General features: G+C 33.5%; 3 protein-coding genes and 1 pseudogene across 3 annotated transcripts; all 4 read left to right on the top strand.

The window, feature by feature from the left end:
• The first annotated feature begins 651 nt into the window (after positions 1-651).
• On the top strand, positions 652-1,926 carry LOC114714246 (putative F-box protein At3g16210). Its single transcript, XM_028898978.1, has one exon. The coding sequence runs from the start codon at positions 652-654 to the stop codon at positions 1,924-1,926; it is 1,275 nt and encodes a 424-aa protein (XP_028754811.1).
• Positions 1,927-3,715: 1,789 nt separating this feature from the next.
• LOC114714245 (F-box/kelch-repeat protein At3g06240-like) lies at positions 3,716-4,528 on the top strand. Its single transcript, XM_028898977.1, has one exon. The coding sequence runs from the start codon at positions 3,716-3,718 to the stop codon at positions 4,526-4,528; it is 813 nt and encodes a 270-aa protein (XP_028754810.1).
• A 2,602-nt stretch (positions 4,529-7,130) lies between these two features.
• On the top strand, positions 7,131-8,252 carry LOC114714244 (putative F-box protein At4g38870). The gene has a single exon (XM_028898975.1). The coding sequence runs from the start codon at positions 7,131-7,133 to the stop codon at positions 8,250-8,252; it is 1,122 nt and encodes a 373-aa protein (XP_028754808.1).
• Positions 8,253-10,769: 2,517 nt separating this feature from the next.
• LOC114714230 (gibberellin 20 oxidase 2-like) lies at positions 10,770-12,330 on the top strand (annotated as a pseudogene).
• Positions 12,331-13,205: the final 875 nt, after the last annotated feature.

Here is a 13,205-nt window from a genome sequence, read left to right as displayed (position 1 = left end):
CAGAGTTGATGTTCCATCCAAGCAATCGGCCATGGCAATCACAAAATCCAACCTTCATCGTCGTGGCCCTTTTCCCCCTCAATAAAGATAAACGGCTGTAACTTTTATTTATACTTTTATTTTTTTTCCCCCAGTGACATTTTACCTTAGAGTATAATAACTTTTCTTTTCTTTTATTCTAATTACACGAATTTCGCCAATATTTTGAAATTATACACTTAAGTTCAAACAGTTAATTCTATTAAAAATATTTTAAAATTTATTGAAAACCCTCCTCGGAGATCAACCCTCAAATACGGCCGTTATCACTCCTTGCCGTCAATGTTAGTGAGGGTGCGTATAAATTAAAGACATTATAAAAAGATAATAATATTATTCTCATTTCTCATTGTTATCTTTCGATCACCTCTGTTGTCTCATCCCTAACATTGATTTCATTGTTTTGTTGAAATCCTCTTCGGGTAGATCCCATAAAATTGGAAATCGTCTTCGAGAAGGGAATCCTTCCGCTTCGCCTTATCCTAGAAACAAAAGCCTTCGCCTTCTCCTTCTCCTTCAAAAGGAGCCGCATAGAACCCTAGTCGGAGAACAACCCTCCGATACCCTAATATTGACTGCAACGGACCTCTCCTCTCTGAGATTCCTTTTCCAATGGCGGCCAATGTGACGATGCAGAGAAAGCAAGCCCCCGTAGCCTTTATTCCCAAGGATATCATGGTTAACATTTTCAAAAGACTTCCGGGAAGATCCTTAATTCGTTTTCGATGTGTATGCACAGATTGGAAAAATCTGATAAATGATCTCATCAAGACTCCGTCTTTCATCGAAGATCACTTCCACTGTTCCAGCTGTCGAAACCCTTTCCTTCTCCTTGAACAGTACCATCGCAGATTCCGAGGTATCAGCCTCAGTGTGCTGGATTGCGATAAGCGAGTCCAAAAAGTTCAAAAATTACCTTCTATTTATTCTCCTTATAATTATGGGGTCTTGGGTTCCAGCAACGGCTTGGTCTGTGTTAAAGTTGAGAATGGTACGAGTCCTCATCCCATTTTAATATGGAATCCAGCCACGAGAGACATCAGAGAGGTGCTCCCTAGAACTATTGTTCATTCTGACCTTATTGACGAGGTAGGATTTGAGTACAGAACTTATATCAATTCTCAGCTTCATGACTGTTATGGATTTGGATTCAGTCCTCTTGATAGTGATTACAAGGTAGTGAGAATTAATGCATTTCATCCTTATGATATTAAAGCCGTGGAAGTGTATTCATTGAATTGTGGGTCATGGAAGGAAATAGGCGTTGGAAACAACCTAAGGGGCATATCAACAGGAACTAATGCCACTATTAATGGAGTTATGTTTTGGAAAGCTATGTGGCGCGATGACGAGCCTCTAATACTTCCAATTGACCTATCAAAGGAGGAAGTGTGTACAGCGATACCAATGCCTCGCATAAACGGTTTTGGTCGTGCAAGACTTATTGAGTATGAGAACAAACTTGCAGTGGTTGCTTGCCTTCAAGAAAGTGATGGATCTGATTTGATTCATCTGTGGGTGCGTAAGGAGGAGACATATCTATCCGAGGATGAGGATGAGGATGAGGATAAGGAGGACAAGAGACGTGGATGGACCAAAATATATATTAGCAGCCCTTCCCCATGGGGGAGCTTAAATCCCTTTACTATTTGGATGAATGAGATTGTCTTCCTCCCTTTGCATGAGATTGAGAATGATGGACACGAAACAATTTTATATGTGATCGATCTCACTGCTAATGAGTTTAAGAGGCTTCCTGTGGGATCTCACTCTTCCAATTTTGACCCAGTAAGGAAAAGAAGACCTCCCTCTTGGATCAAAAGAGATATAGATACTAAGATTTTCAATTACGTGGAAAGCTTTGTATTGGTAAATCGGCATCATTAACATTGAAGAATTTTGATCCTGCATTCAAATTGCAATTTTACTTTAATCAAACACTTTCCGGAGAAATTCATTCGTAGTAGCTTATATCATAAGTTATTTCTAGTGGTTAAATCCTTCTTCAAAGTTATGAGTGGAATGATAATTTATTACTACTTGATTTAGTAACCTTCTACAATTTTTTTCCATATTCACCGTTAATTCTTACTCAACTAAGCAAGCTTTTCTGACTTTTTTCTCTTTGGTGGGGGCTGTTTGGGAAGTTAACATTGTAACTACAGAATTGCTCCAGGAAACATCGTAAGTCGTAACTATGGAAAACATCGGGATGAGCACTGATTTATAAATTGGTGGCCAAAAAATAGGATCAATATATGAATTGGCGCACATCAACTAAAACGCCTAATTTTTTTTTAAAATTTTTTGTTTTCACTGTCTTTTTCTTGTTCTCCATTGATATAATGAGATTTTGTACCATGTGGGGTGACAAAAGTGAACTAGAGATTGAAGTATATTGTTTTCTCACTTATAATACGATTTGGCCAGAGAGGGACTTTTATTTTATATTTCGATTAATTAAAATATTCTGAGTTCTTTTACTTTAGAGCTGTTTCATTTCATTCTTTTTTCGATAAATTATAGTCATTTCATTATATCGCCAATTTTTATATCTAACAAATTTAATTCCGCATCCTCAGTCCAAAAGGAAAAAATTCCAGCATCCCACGAAAACATTTTTGTATGTTAAAACTCTATAATCTATACCACGATGATTGTGTGTCAAGTACAATAAGCTTTCTGTTTATTTAGTTTAGACTACTTTATAGGGCCGGTGAGCCTAATTTTTTTGACCGTTGTTTTTAAAAGAAAATAAAGTACATAATTATACACAAATTTAGGTTTGAAAAATTGGTCAACTTGAAAAATAATCCAAAAATTACCATAAAAAACAAATCAAATTCAAAATATAATTAAAAAACGACTATTTTTATTTAAGCAAATTGTGAGATGAGAATGATCTTTAATATCACATAATAAAATGTTGTGAAATTCTTTTTTTTTTAAGTTATATTTTAATAAAGAGAGGATAACTATGGTAATAAATTATGGAACACGAATCAATTAAATCAAATAAATTTCGGTTGAAATAATGAAACCTACCAAATATCGTAATGAATTAAAACCGAATAAATAAGGAAATTACTTTTAAATTAAGTAATATTTAATGACAATCAATACAGAGTAAAATCAACGGTAATGTGTAAAAATAATCATGACTTTCTTCGTTTTCCCCAAATAGTTTTGACTTTTTCCGTCAAAATAATAATTACTTTCATTGCTGGATTTAGCTATTTTACATACATTTTTAAGAAATATATATATAATCCTCGATTCAGTTTAGTCCATTTGGATTTTTTTTATTCTCAAACTGGAAATAAACAAATAAATTAGAACAACCTTTCGATGCCCTATTGTTGCCTGCAACAGACTTCTTTCCTCTGAGATTCCTTTTCCAATGGCGGCCACTGTGAAGATAACGGAAACGGAAGCCCACGTAGGCTTCATCCCCAGGGATATCATGGCTAACATTTTCAAAAGACTTCCGGTAAGATCCTTAACTCGCTTTCAATGTGTGCGCACAGATTGGAAAAATCTGATAAATGATCTCATCAAGACTCCGTCTTTCATCGAAGATCACTTCCACTGTTCTAGCTGTCGAAACCCTTTGCTTCTCCTTGAACAGTACCATCGCAGATTCCGAGGTATTTGCCTCTGAGTGCTGGATTGCGATATGCGAGTCGGAAAAGTTCAGAAATTGCCTTCTATTCATTCTCGTTATAATTATGAGGTGTTGGGTTCCAGCAACGGCTTGGTCTGTGTTAAAATTGAGAATCGCATAAATCCTCACCCCATTTTGATATGGAATCCAGCGACTAGAGACATCAGAGATGTGCGCCCCGGAACTATTGTTCATTCTGACCTTATTGCCAAGGTGGGATTAGAGTTCTACAGAACTCACATTGATCCTCGTGAGCTTGATGACCATTATGGATTTGGGTTCAGTCCTCTTGATAATGATTACAAGATAGTGAGAATTAATGAATATAATCATTATCATATTAAAGCCGTGGAAGTTTATTCATTGAATTGCGGGTCATGGAAGCACATAGACGTTGTAGACGACCTAAAGGGCATATCAACAAGTGCTGTATATATCACTATTAATGGAGTTATGTTTTGGGATTTTACGTGGTGCGACGACGAGGATCTAATACTTCCAATTGACCTATTAAAGAAGGAAGTGTGTGAGTTCATACCATTGCCTCGCATATACGGTGGTTTTCGTCGTACAAGCCTTATTGAGTATGAGAACAAACTTGCTGTGGTTGCTTGCGTTGAAGAAAATGATGGATCTTCTCTGATTCATTTGTGGGTGTGGGAGGAGGATACATGCCTATCTGAGGACGAGGACGAGGAGAGAGGGGGATGGACTAAAATATATCCTAGCAGCCCTTCTACATGGGGGACCTTAAATCCCGTGACTATTTGGATGAATGAGATTGTCTTGCTACCTTTTGATGAGATTGAGAATGATGGACGTTAAACAACAATTTTATATCTGCTCAATCTCACTACTAATGAGTTTAAGAGGCTTTCTGTGAGATCTCACTCTTCCAATTTTGAACCAATAAGGAAAAGAAGACATGTCTCTTACCCCGAAAGAGACACTGGGACTAAGATTTTCAATTACGCGGACAGCTTTGTATTAGTAAATCGGCATCATTAACATTGAAGAATTTTGATCCTGCATTCAAATTTCAAGTTTACGTTAATCAAACACTTTTAGAGTTTTAGTGTAAATTCATTCGTTGAAGCTCTATATCATAATTTATTTATAGTTGTTAAATCCTCCTTCAAAGTCATGAGTGGAATGATTATCTATATAAGCTTTGTGTTGTAATCTGTCTTTTGCAATTTCTGTTCTTTCTTTTTTCCGAATTCTGACTATTGTTTCATAACCTTTCAGGTATTATTACTTGATTTTGTAACCGTCTTCTACAATTTCTTCGATATTTTCCGTTAATCAATTCTTACTCAACTAAGCAAGCTTTTCTGACTTTTTTTTGGGGGGGGGGCATTGTAAGTACAGTCCAAAAATTGGGAAAAAATATTGTAACTATGGAAAACGACAGGGTGAGGACTGATTTATAAATCAGGAACCTTAATGTTCACTATATTGTAATCATTATCAACTTGACTGAAGCCATATCCTGACTATAATCAAGCTCAAAATTAATAATATTTCCGGAACACGCCTTTTCTAACCTCTCTAAGCATTGAGTTCCATAATAAAAGGGGGATATGATATCTACGGTTCTCATATAATTTCAAGTTCGAAATCTGCATTTCTCCACCAACAATCCATCACCTTCATTTGCTTCTTTGTTTCCTCCTTTTCGATTCCTTCCTTTTCTATAGCTTCGTTTCTCCGAATCAAATATGCGTGGTGAGAGAGAAGAGGGAGCTGTCATCAATCATCATGTTACCCCACAAAATAGATCTCTAGCTCACTTTTGTTACCCCATAAAACCTCTGGTTCAGAACCTTTTTTCTTCCCTTTCCATCCTCTTTTCTCTTTTTCTTTTTTTAACCATTGGATTAATATATTTTAACGGTTTAGATTTAAATTTTTGTAAACTATTTATAAAAAAATTTTAAAAACATTTAGTGCATTTGCAAACCACTAGAATTAAATTTTAATATAGTTTGTAATTTATTATTTATTTATTTTTATAATTTAATATTTTAATAATAATTTTTTAAAAAATTAAATCTGAATTGTTAAAATATTATTCCAATGGTTAAAAAAGGAAGAGGAGGGAAGGGGATGAGAAGGGAAGATGAGAGGTTCCAAACCATAAAATCTCATATATTAATCCTATGTTTAAGCTGTCAATTATAAATACTACTCCTTCGGTCCAAAATGTAAAACCCTTATACTAGTGTGTATAAGGGTCTTATATTTAGGACCGGAGGAGTATTTAATTGATATGCGCCATTCATATATTCATCCTATTTTTTAGCCTCACCCTGTCTTTTAGATTAATTTAATTGATATGGCGGATTGAGCCTAATTTTGTTTGCGCTTGTTTTTAAGAATAACCCGAGTAGACATAAACTATACAGAAATCTAATAGAAAAATTCATCAACCTGAAAAATAATCTAAAAATTACGATAAGAATGGCCTTTAATATCTAAACATTCAAAATCCAATTTTTTTTTGGCCTGAAAAATTCAAAATCCAATTAAAAAATTATTTTTTATTTAAGCAGGATGTGAGATGAGAACGGCCTTTAATATCTAAAAACTAATTACTGCCAGATTCTGATTTAGAAAATGTTATCTTGAATTAGATCTTAATAAAAAAATTAAATATGATAATAAATTATGGGACCTAATTAAATAAAACCTGTTGAAATCTCAAATATCAAAATGAATTAACATTTGAATAAATAAAATTAATCAATATTTAACTAGAAGATATTTAATGAAAATCATTTGAGAGTAAGAATCCGCGGCAATGATGCCAAATAACCATGATTAGATCATTAGAGTTTGAGAATCTTGAATCAGATTTTAATTAAAAATAAATAAAACATGGTAGTGTAGTATGGAATTATAATCACTTTCTAAATAAAATTCGATTGAAATCCATAAAAGATCAAAATGAATTAAATTGAATAAATAAGGGGAATCACTTTAAAATAAATCAACATCAATATTTAATTAAAAGTCATTTAATGAGAATCAAATTTAGAGGTGAGAATCGGCAGTGATAACCCCAAATAACCATGACTTTTATAAACATTTAGATTTAGATACATATTTTATAGTTTATCTCTTTTAAGGAAAAAAAAACTTTTTAAGTTCAATTTCTTACGTTTGCACTTTTTATTTTTATTATTTTACCCCGGTAACATTTTATCTTAGAGTATAATAAATTTCCTCATATTTTGTTCTAATTAGTAATTACGTGAATCTCGCCTTTATTTTGAAATTATACATTTAAGTTCAAACACTTAATTCTATTAAGAAATTTTTTTAAAATATTTTAAAAGATCAACCCTCAAATAACGCCGATATCACTACTCGCCGTCAACCATCAGATTCCTTCTTCAATTTATGGGGGAGCATCATGAAAGTAATGGAAGACCACATACCTTTTGTTCCCTGCGACATCATACTTAACATTCTCAAAAGACTTCCGGTGAAATCCTTAATCCGATTTCAATGTGTGTGCAAAGATTGGAAAAATCTCATCAAAACTCCGTTTTTCATCCAAGACCACCTCCATCACTCCAGTCATCAAAACCCTTTGCTTCTACTCAAATGGCTCGGAGATTTGCGCATCGTGGATCGTCACAACATGCAAGTCCCTCAGATTCAAATATCACCTTTGGTCGATTCCTGTTTTGATCTTGTGATCGTGGGTTCCAGCAATGGCTTGCTCTGTGTTCAAGTGGTTGATAATTTGGTAAAAACAGTTCTTCCATGGAAGACAAAGGAAAATGGTATAGTTCCCCCTACCCTTTTATTCTGGAATCCAGCTACTAGACACTTCAGAAAGTTGCCCTTAAATATTAAGGATTTTAATAGTTCTTACCGTCAAGGATTTGGGTTCAGTCCCATCGATAATGATTACAAAATAGTGAGAATTTATGTTTGGGGACCTTGTTTTGCAGCTAATCCAGCGCAAATTTATTCATTAAAATCTGGGTCATGGAAGGAAGTAGAATTTGAGAACTTAGAGGGCATAAAAATTAGTAAATGGGAAAATGTCGCTGTTAATGGTGTTATGTATTTCTCTGGTAGAGACCCGTCGACTCCGTCTAATGATGATAATCTGGTAGTTTCAATTGACCTAACAAAGGAAGTGTGTACCTTGATACCATTGCCTGATCTAAAATATAATAGAAGTAAAAGGCTTATAGTATATGAGGACAAACTTGCTGTGGTTGCTGTCATTCTTCATGGATCTTATTTGGTTCATTTGTGGGTGATGGAGGAGGACATATGTGCAAATAGGGGAAGATGGATTTGGACTAAAAAATATACTAGCAGCTCATGTCCACGCATGTTACATCCAATGACTATTTGGAGGAATGAGATTGTCTTCTGTACCATGGGGGATGATGTTTACACACTCAATCTCACAACTAATGGGTTTAAGACATTTGTTGTTAAATGTGGCTCTATCATATATGATAGTTGTACTTACGTGGAAAGCCTTATATCCGTTGGCAGCATCAGTAATAAAGAATCTTAATCCTAATTTTTTGTTTTTGTGTTTAAATGAATCCATTATGTATCTATGTTTGTTGAGTCTTTTTGGTGATAAATCATGCAGAATGATGAATGTAGGTGCAAAAACTACCAGATGTTACTAACTAGCTCTCTATCTGTGTCGACCTATCTATGAACTATGATATTAGGTTAATTGTTTAATTAGATTTCTTCTTATAGGTTGCTGGTGTATATGTTTTTCTTAGGATTTGTTGTTTTATACAGTATATACCACTGGTTTCATTATATGGGATTACGCACACCTAGGAAAAGTAAGGGAAGCAAATTTTCATTAGTGCTTCTTGTTCTTGATTTCATTTCTAATTCGAGTCAGTTTTGTAGAATTAGTTTTCCACGCCTCGCAAGCTAAGGTGTGTTTTCTTGGCGTGGTGCTTAATTACGAGGTTCACAATGTATATATGGAGTCTCTAGTATGTGCTGCTTCCAATCATGCCCCAGGAGAAGCCCCAGTATATACAACTTATTTTCTTAAAACGCTCTTATTTATGGAGAAGATAAGTGGAAGAGAGAGTAAGTAAAAAGATAAATAAGAGAGACATAATAATTAGTTAGGAATAAAAATGAAAAAATATAGTAAATGATTAGACAAATCCAAATTAAATTGAATCTTATAAAAAAAAAACCAAGCCCTTTTAAAGATTTGATGCTTGTATTTTAAACGAGAGTAACTTTTATGGGCTGTGAATCATATATTTAACTTTGACTGTTCTTGTGCTCCTCTAAGTTATTATTTATCTCGTAAATGTATGTTTCGTTTATCGTAATGCTAGTGATGAACTCAGAAAGCAATATTTTTTTACAAGTTTGTACTGATTCTTAATTCTTGTGATGTTATTGCTCGCTTTTCTTAGGGTTTTTATACAAGTTTGTATTGATCATCATCATTAGATCAGCTTTAAACGGTTAAGTATCTTACAAAATGTTATATATATATATATATATATATATGATGTTTCCATAAAAGTATAAATGTGAACTATTTAGATCAAATTTTAATAATTTAAATTTATTTATATAATTTTTTTGGCTAATTGATTTTCATAATTTGATTCAATTTTAATAAGAAAAAATTAATTTTTGGGTTATTCAACTTCTTTACTACTCAGTCCCTTAATTCTAGCTCAGTTCGAGTCAATCCCTAATTTTTTTCTTATTTAATAAATTAATCATTGTCATATATAACTTAAATGTGAGTCTTAACCTGATCATCATGGCCAACGACTTGCAGACGCGAGGCTTGATTCATGTGGATCTAACAGAAAATTTAAAAGCTGTTAATCTTAACTTTTTAATTTTTTATAATGTTCAACTAAAAAACTTTTTGAAATTTATTTTATTAACATTTTTATATGATACCAAATTCATTAATTGTTACGCCAGAACAAAATTAAACAACTGTCATCTATACATCAAAATCATGCGTCTCTCCACTTAGGGCAATTTATATTAATTTTTTGCAAGTTCTTTTAAATTCTTTTTATTTTGTTAAATAAAAACTTGTGCTGCTTTTAAAACGGGACTCTGTCAAATGTTAACATCGGGGTTAATTTGTGAAATTTGAAAGAAAAGTTGTAAATACATTTTTTAAATTTGAAAATTTAACTCGGACGACGATGAAAAGAACACAACAACTATCATCACATGAACGTAGTTAGTATGGATTTTCATAGCAATTTTTATGAACAGGTCCTTATGTGTAATTTTTTAATTTCGACAGTTTCTTTTTTGCGATTTTTCCTAATACTAATACTAATTTAATAAAATATTATTAAGATGTTAATATTTATTTCTATTGACACTATCCAACAGCAAGCGATGACAACGATCTGATGGTTTAACGGCAAGCCAGCTTTAGTAATTTATCAAATTGGTAGAACTTAATGGCAATGTCTTTATTGTAACATCAATGTATGTATTAAACCTTTATTCACTGGATGAACCATTTGAATATGTACACACATCTCACATTCTCATTCTGAATTCATAAATAAGTGTACATGAATTTTTTCTTTTGAGCTGAAAATAAGTATACATGAATTACTTTGATTTATCTAGACATTTCTTTATTCTAAATATAAGGTACATTTATAATTCATTGATTAGTCAACTTCATGACGAGGTTCATTCACCACCGATCATTGCGTGCACCGCCACCTGAACCTATCCATCTCATATTAAATACATATTCATGAACATTTTTAAATAAAACAACCAAATGTAAAGGCATATACTCTCTTAGTAATCAATTCATATTCATGAACACTTTTTTATTCAATGAACGAACCATTTAATATTATCACATGTACATGAATCTCTCACCTGATCAATGGACCCTCACAAACAAACTTGGAAAGATGTAAATTACATTACATCCCATAACTGTGCCTAACTAGTCACACACACATCTATATAAGAAGCTTCCTAGCCATCAGTTTCATATGTGCTTGTCATAGATCATAAGCATAAGCACAAGGACAAGATGGCTTCAAGTGTGTTGTTGAGTGAACAAAAGCACGAGGAGAGGAAAGATGGAGAACTTGTGTTTCCATGTGAGCTTGGAAATGAGGTTGAGTTGCCCAAAAACTGTGTATGGTCTAAGGAGTACTTGGTACAAGCCCAAGGTCAGTTGGAAGCACCAATTGTAGACTTAGGAGGAGTCCTACGTGGGGAGCAAGAAGCCATCGATCGAGCTGTTGAACAAATCAGGGATGCTTGCTTAGTGCACGGCTTCTTTATAGTAATCAATCATGGAGTTGATGATGATTTGATCAAGAAGGCATATGAGCGTACAGATGCCTACTTTAAGCAACCGATTGATACAAAACTAAGGCCTATAAACCTAAGGGTTCCTTTTCAGGCTACTCTGGTGCTCATTCTGAACGCTTCTCTTCTAACCTAACTTGGAAAGAGACCCTCACTTTCCTGCTTCCTCATGATAATCCACACCTGCTGTTAGGGACTACTTTGTCTCCACCCTAGGCCAAGACTTGTATGAAACTGGGTACGTAATGTTTTGCTAATAAACTTGTACATACATATGTACTCCTCCGGTCCTTATTATAAGCCCAATTTGACTTTTTATTGGTCCTAATTATAAGACCCAATCCATTTTGTCTCTTATATTTATGTATTTTTTTTCCAAGATATCTTCTAATAATATAGTTTTGCCAATATACTTATTAGTAAGGATATTTTAGGAATGACAACACTTATTTATTATAAATAACCACTTAACTTACTCCTTAATCTCCTCAAATAAGTCAATTGGGTCTTATAATAGGACCAGAGGAGTATATATATGTATAGAAAAACATTGATTTATTCATATTTTTTGGTTGATTTCTTAGGGACGTCTTCCAAAAGTACTGTGAAGCAATGAAGGAGTTAGGAATGAAGATGATGGATTTGCTATCAATAAGCTTAGGCTTAGATCAGATGTATCTGAGGGACTTTTTCTCAGATGGATGCTCCTTGATGAGATGCAACTACTACCCTTTTTGCCAAGTTCCTGCTGAAGTCCTAGGCACAGGACCGCATCGTGACCCAACCTCACTCACTATACTTCACCAAGATCATGTTGGAGGACTCGAAGTTTTCTCAGGCGACAAATGGTTCACTATTGAACCTCTTCCTAATTCCTTTGTCATCAACATTGGTGATACCTTCATGGTACGTATATGTGTCCTATTCCATAAACCTATTCTCTATACACTTTTAGCATTCAATTTAATTGAATTTGTATTTTCAATGTGGTTTTGTCGTAGGCATTAACAAATGGGAGGTACAAAAGCAGTCGACACAGGGCTGTAGTGAACAACCAGTGTGATAGGAGGTCCTTGGCATTCTTTATGAACCCTAAAGGAGATAAGGTGGTTCAACCTCCTTCAGATATTTTGAGCTTGGATGGGACAAGGAATTATCCTGACTTCACTTGGTCTGAATTAGCCCATTTTACTCAGTGGCACTACAGAGCTGATGAATTTACCTTTCCAAACTTTCTCAAGTTTCGTTCCGCCAAGCCTCAAGCTGTTTCTACTTAAGTCCACCGCTTTATTACTTGTTATCTATTATAATAAAGAATAAAATGTTGTGATAGTACTATGATGTTATGCTCTCTGCGGCTTTTATGGCTTCTCTTTCGCTAGCTTGTTTGCTTCTTATCTATGATAAAGAATAAAATGATGTCGTGTTGCAATTTTATTATGCTCCATGCTTCACTATTTTCTCTATTGCTCCGGTCCTTTCTTTCTAATCTACGATAAAACGACCTGTGATAAAATAATATAAGGGATCAAATTTACAAATCTTACCTATAGTTGTTAGTTCATCTCAACTATAACTAGTAGTTTTTTTTTCACAAAAAAGAAAAAGCAAGTTTGGGAGTGATAATCATTCAATATTTTAAAATTGAAAAGAATATAATTAAACTCTTGATAAAATGTACCGAATGTTGTGATTTACGGGTTTTCTTTTTTTTAATCACTGGAAATAAATTATTATATGCATCTTCAATGACATTTTTTTATTTAAATTAAAATACTCGATGGCTGCGTTGGATCTTGTTAATTGTTGATTATATTATTATTAATATGCATCAAATATTCTAAAAGAAAGAAACAAATTCTAAAACAAAAATATATTTTAAATTTTTAATTTGCATGACTGCAACAATTTGTGAACTAAAATAAATTGTTACTCGTATTTGGAAGGATCCTGTTTAAATCCAACTGAAATACTAAAATTCAAAATTAGGCCTATATTTTGAATAAATTCCTAATCATGCCAAGAGACTTAATCAGGGATTTATGAATGTTATTAAAAGTCTATAATACCCCTCTATGGTGATAATATTAGTTGTTACCTCTATATTTTTCTTCCTCAATAATTCTTTTTCTAAAATTTTTTTGCCGGATTT

The sequence above is a fragment of the Neltuma alba genome, unplaced genomic scaffold (assembly GCF_004799145.2).
Source record: "Neltuma alba isolate B1F8T4 unplaced genomic scaffold, ASM479914v2 tig00011497_pilon, whole genome shotgun sequence".
NCBI lineage: Eukaryota > Viridiplantae > Streptophyta > Magnoliopsida > Fabales > Fabaceae > Neltuma > Neltuma alba.
Note: the sequence above shows the minus strand (reverse complement) of the source record. Positions and strands in the feature narration are given on the sequence as shown.

Bases quoted from the DNA above. Each gene is read 5' to 3' on its own strand.
- LOC114714244 (XM_028898975.1), top strand. From the start codon at position 7,131: ATGGAAGACCACATACCTTTTGTTCCCTGCGACATCATACTTAACATT.
- LOC114714245 (XM_028898977.1), top strand. From the start codon at position 3,716: ATGCGAGTCGGAAAAGTTCAGAAATTGCCTTCTATTCATTCTCGTTAT.
- LOC114714246 (XM_028898978.1), top strand. From the start codon at position 652: ATGGCGGCCAATGTGACGATGCAGAGAAAGCAAGCCCCCGTAGCCTTT.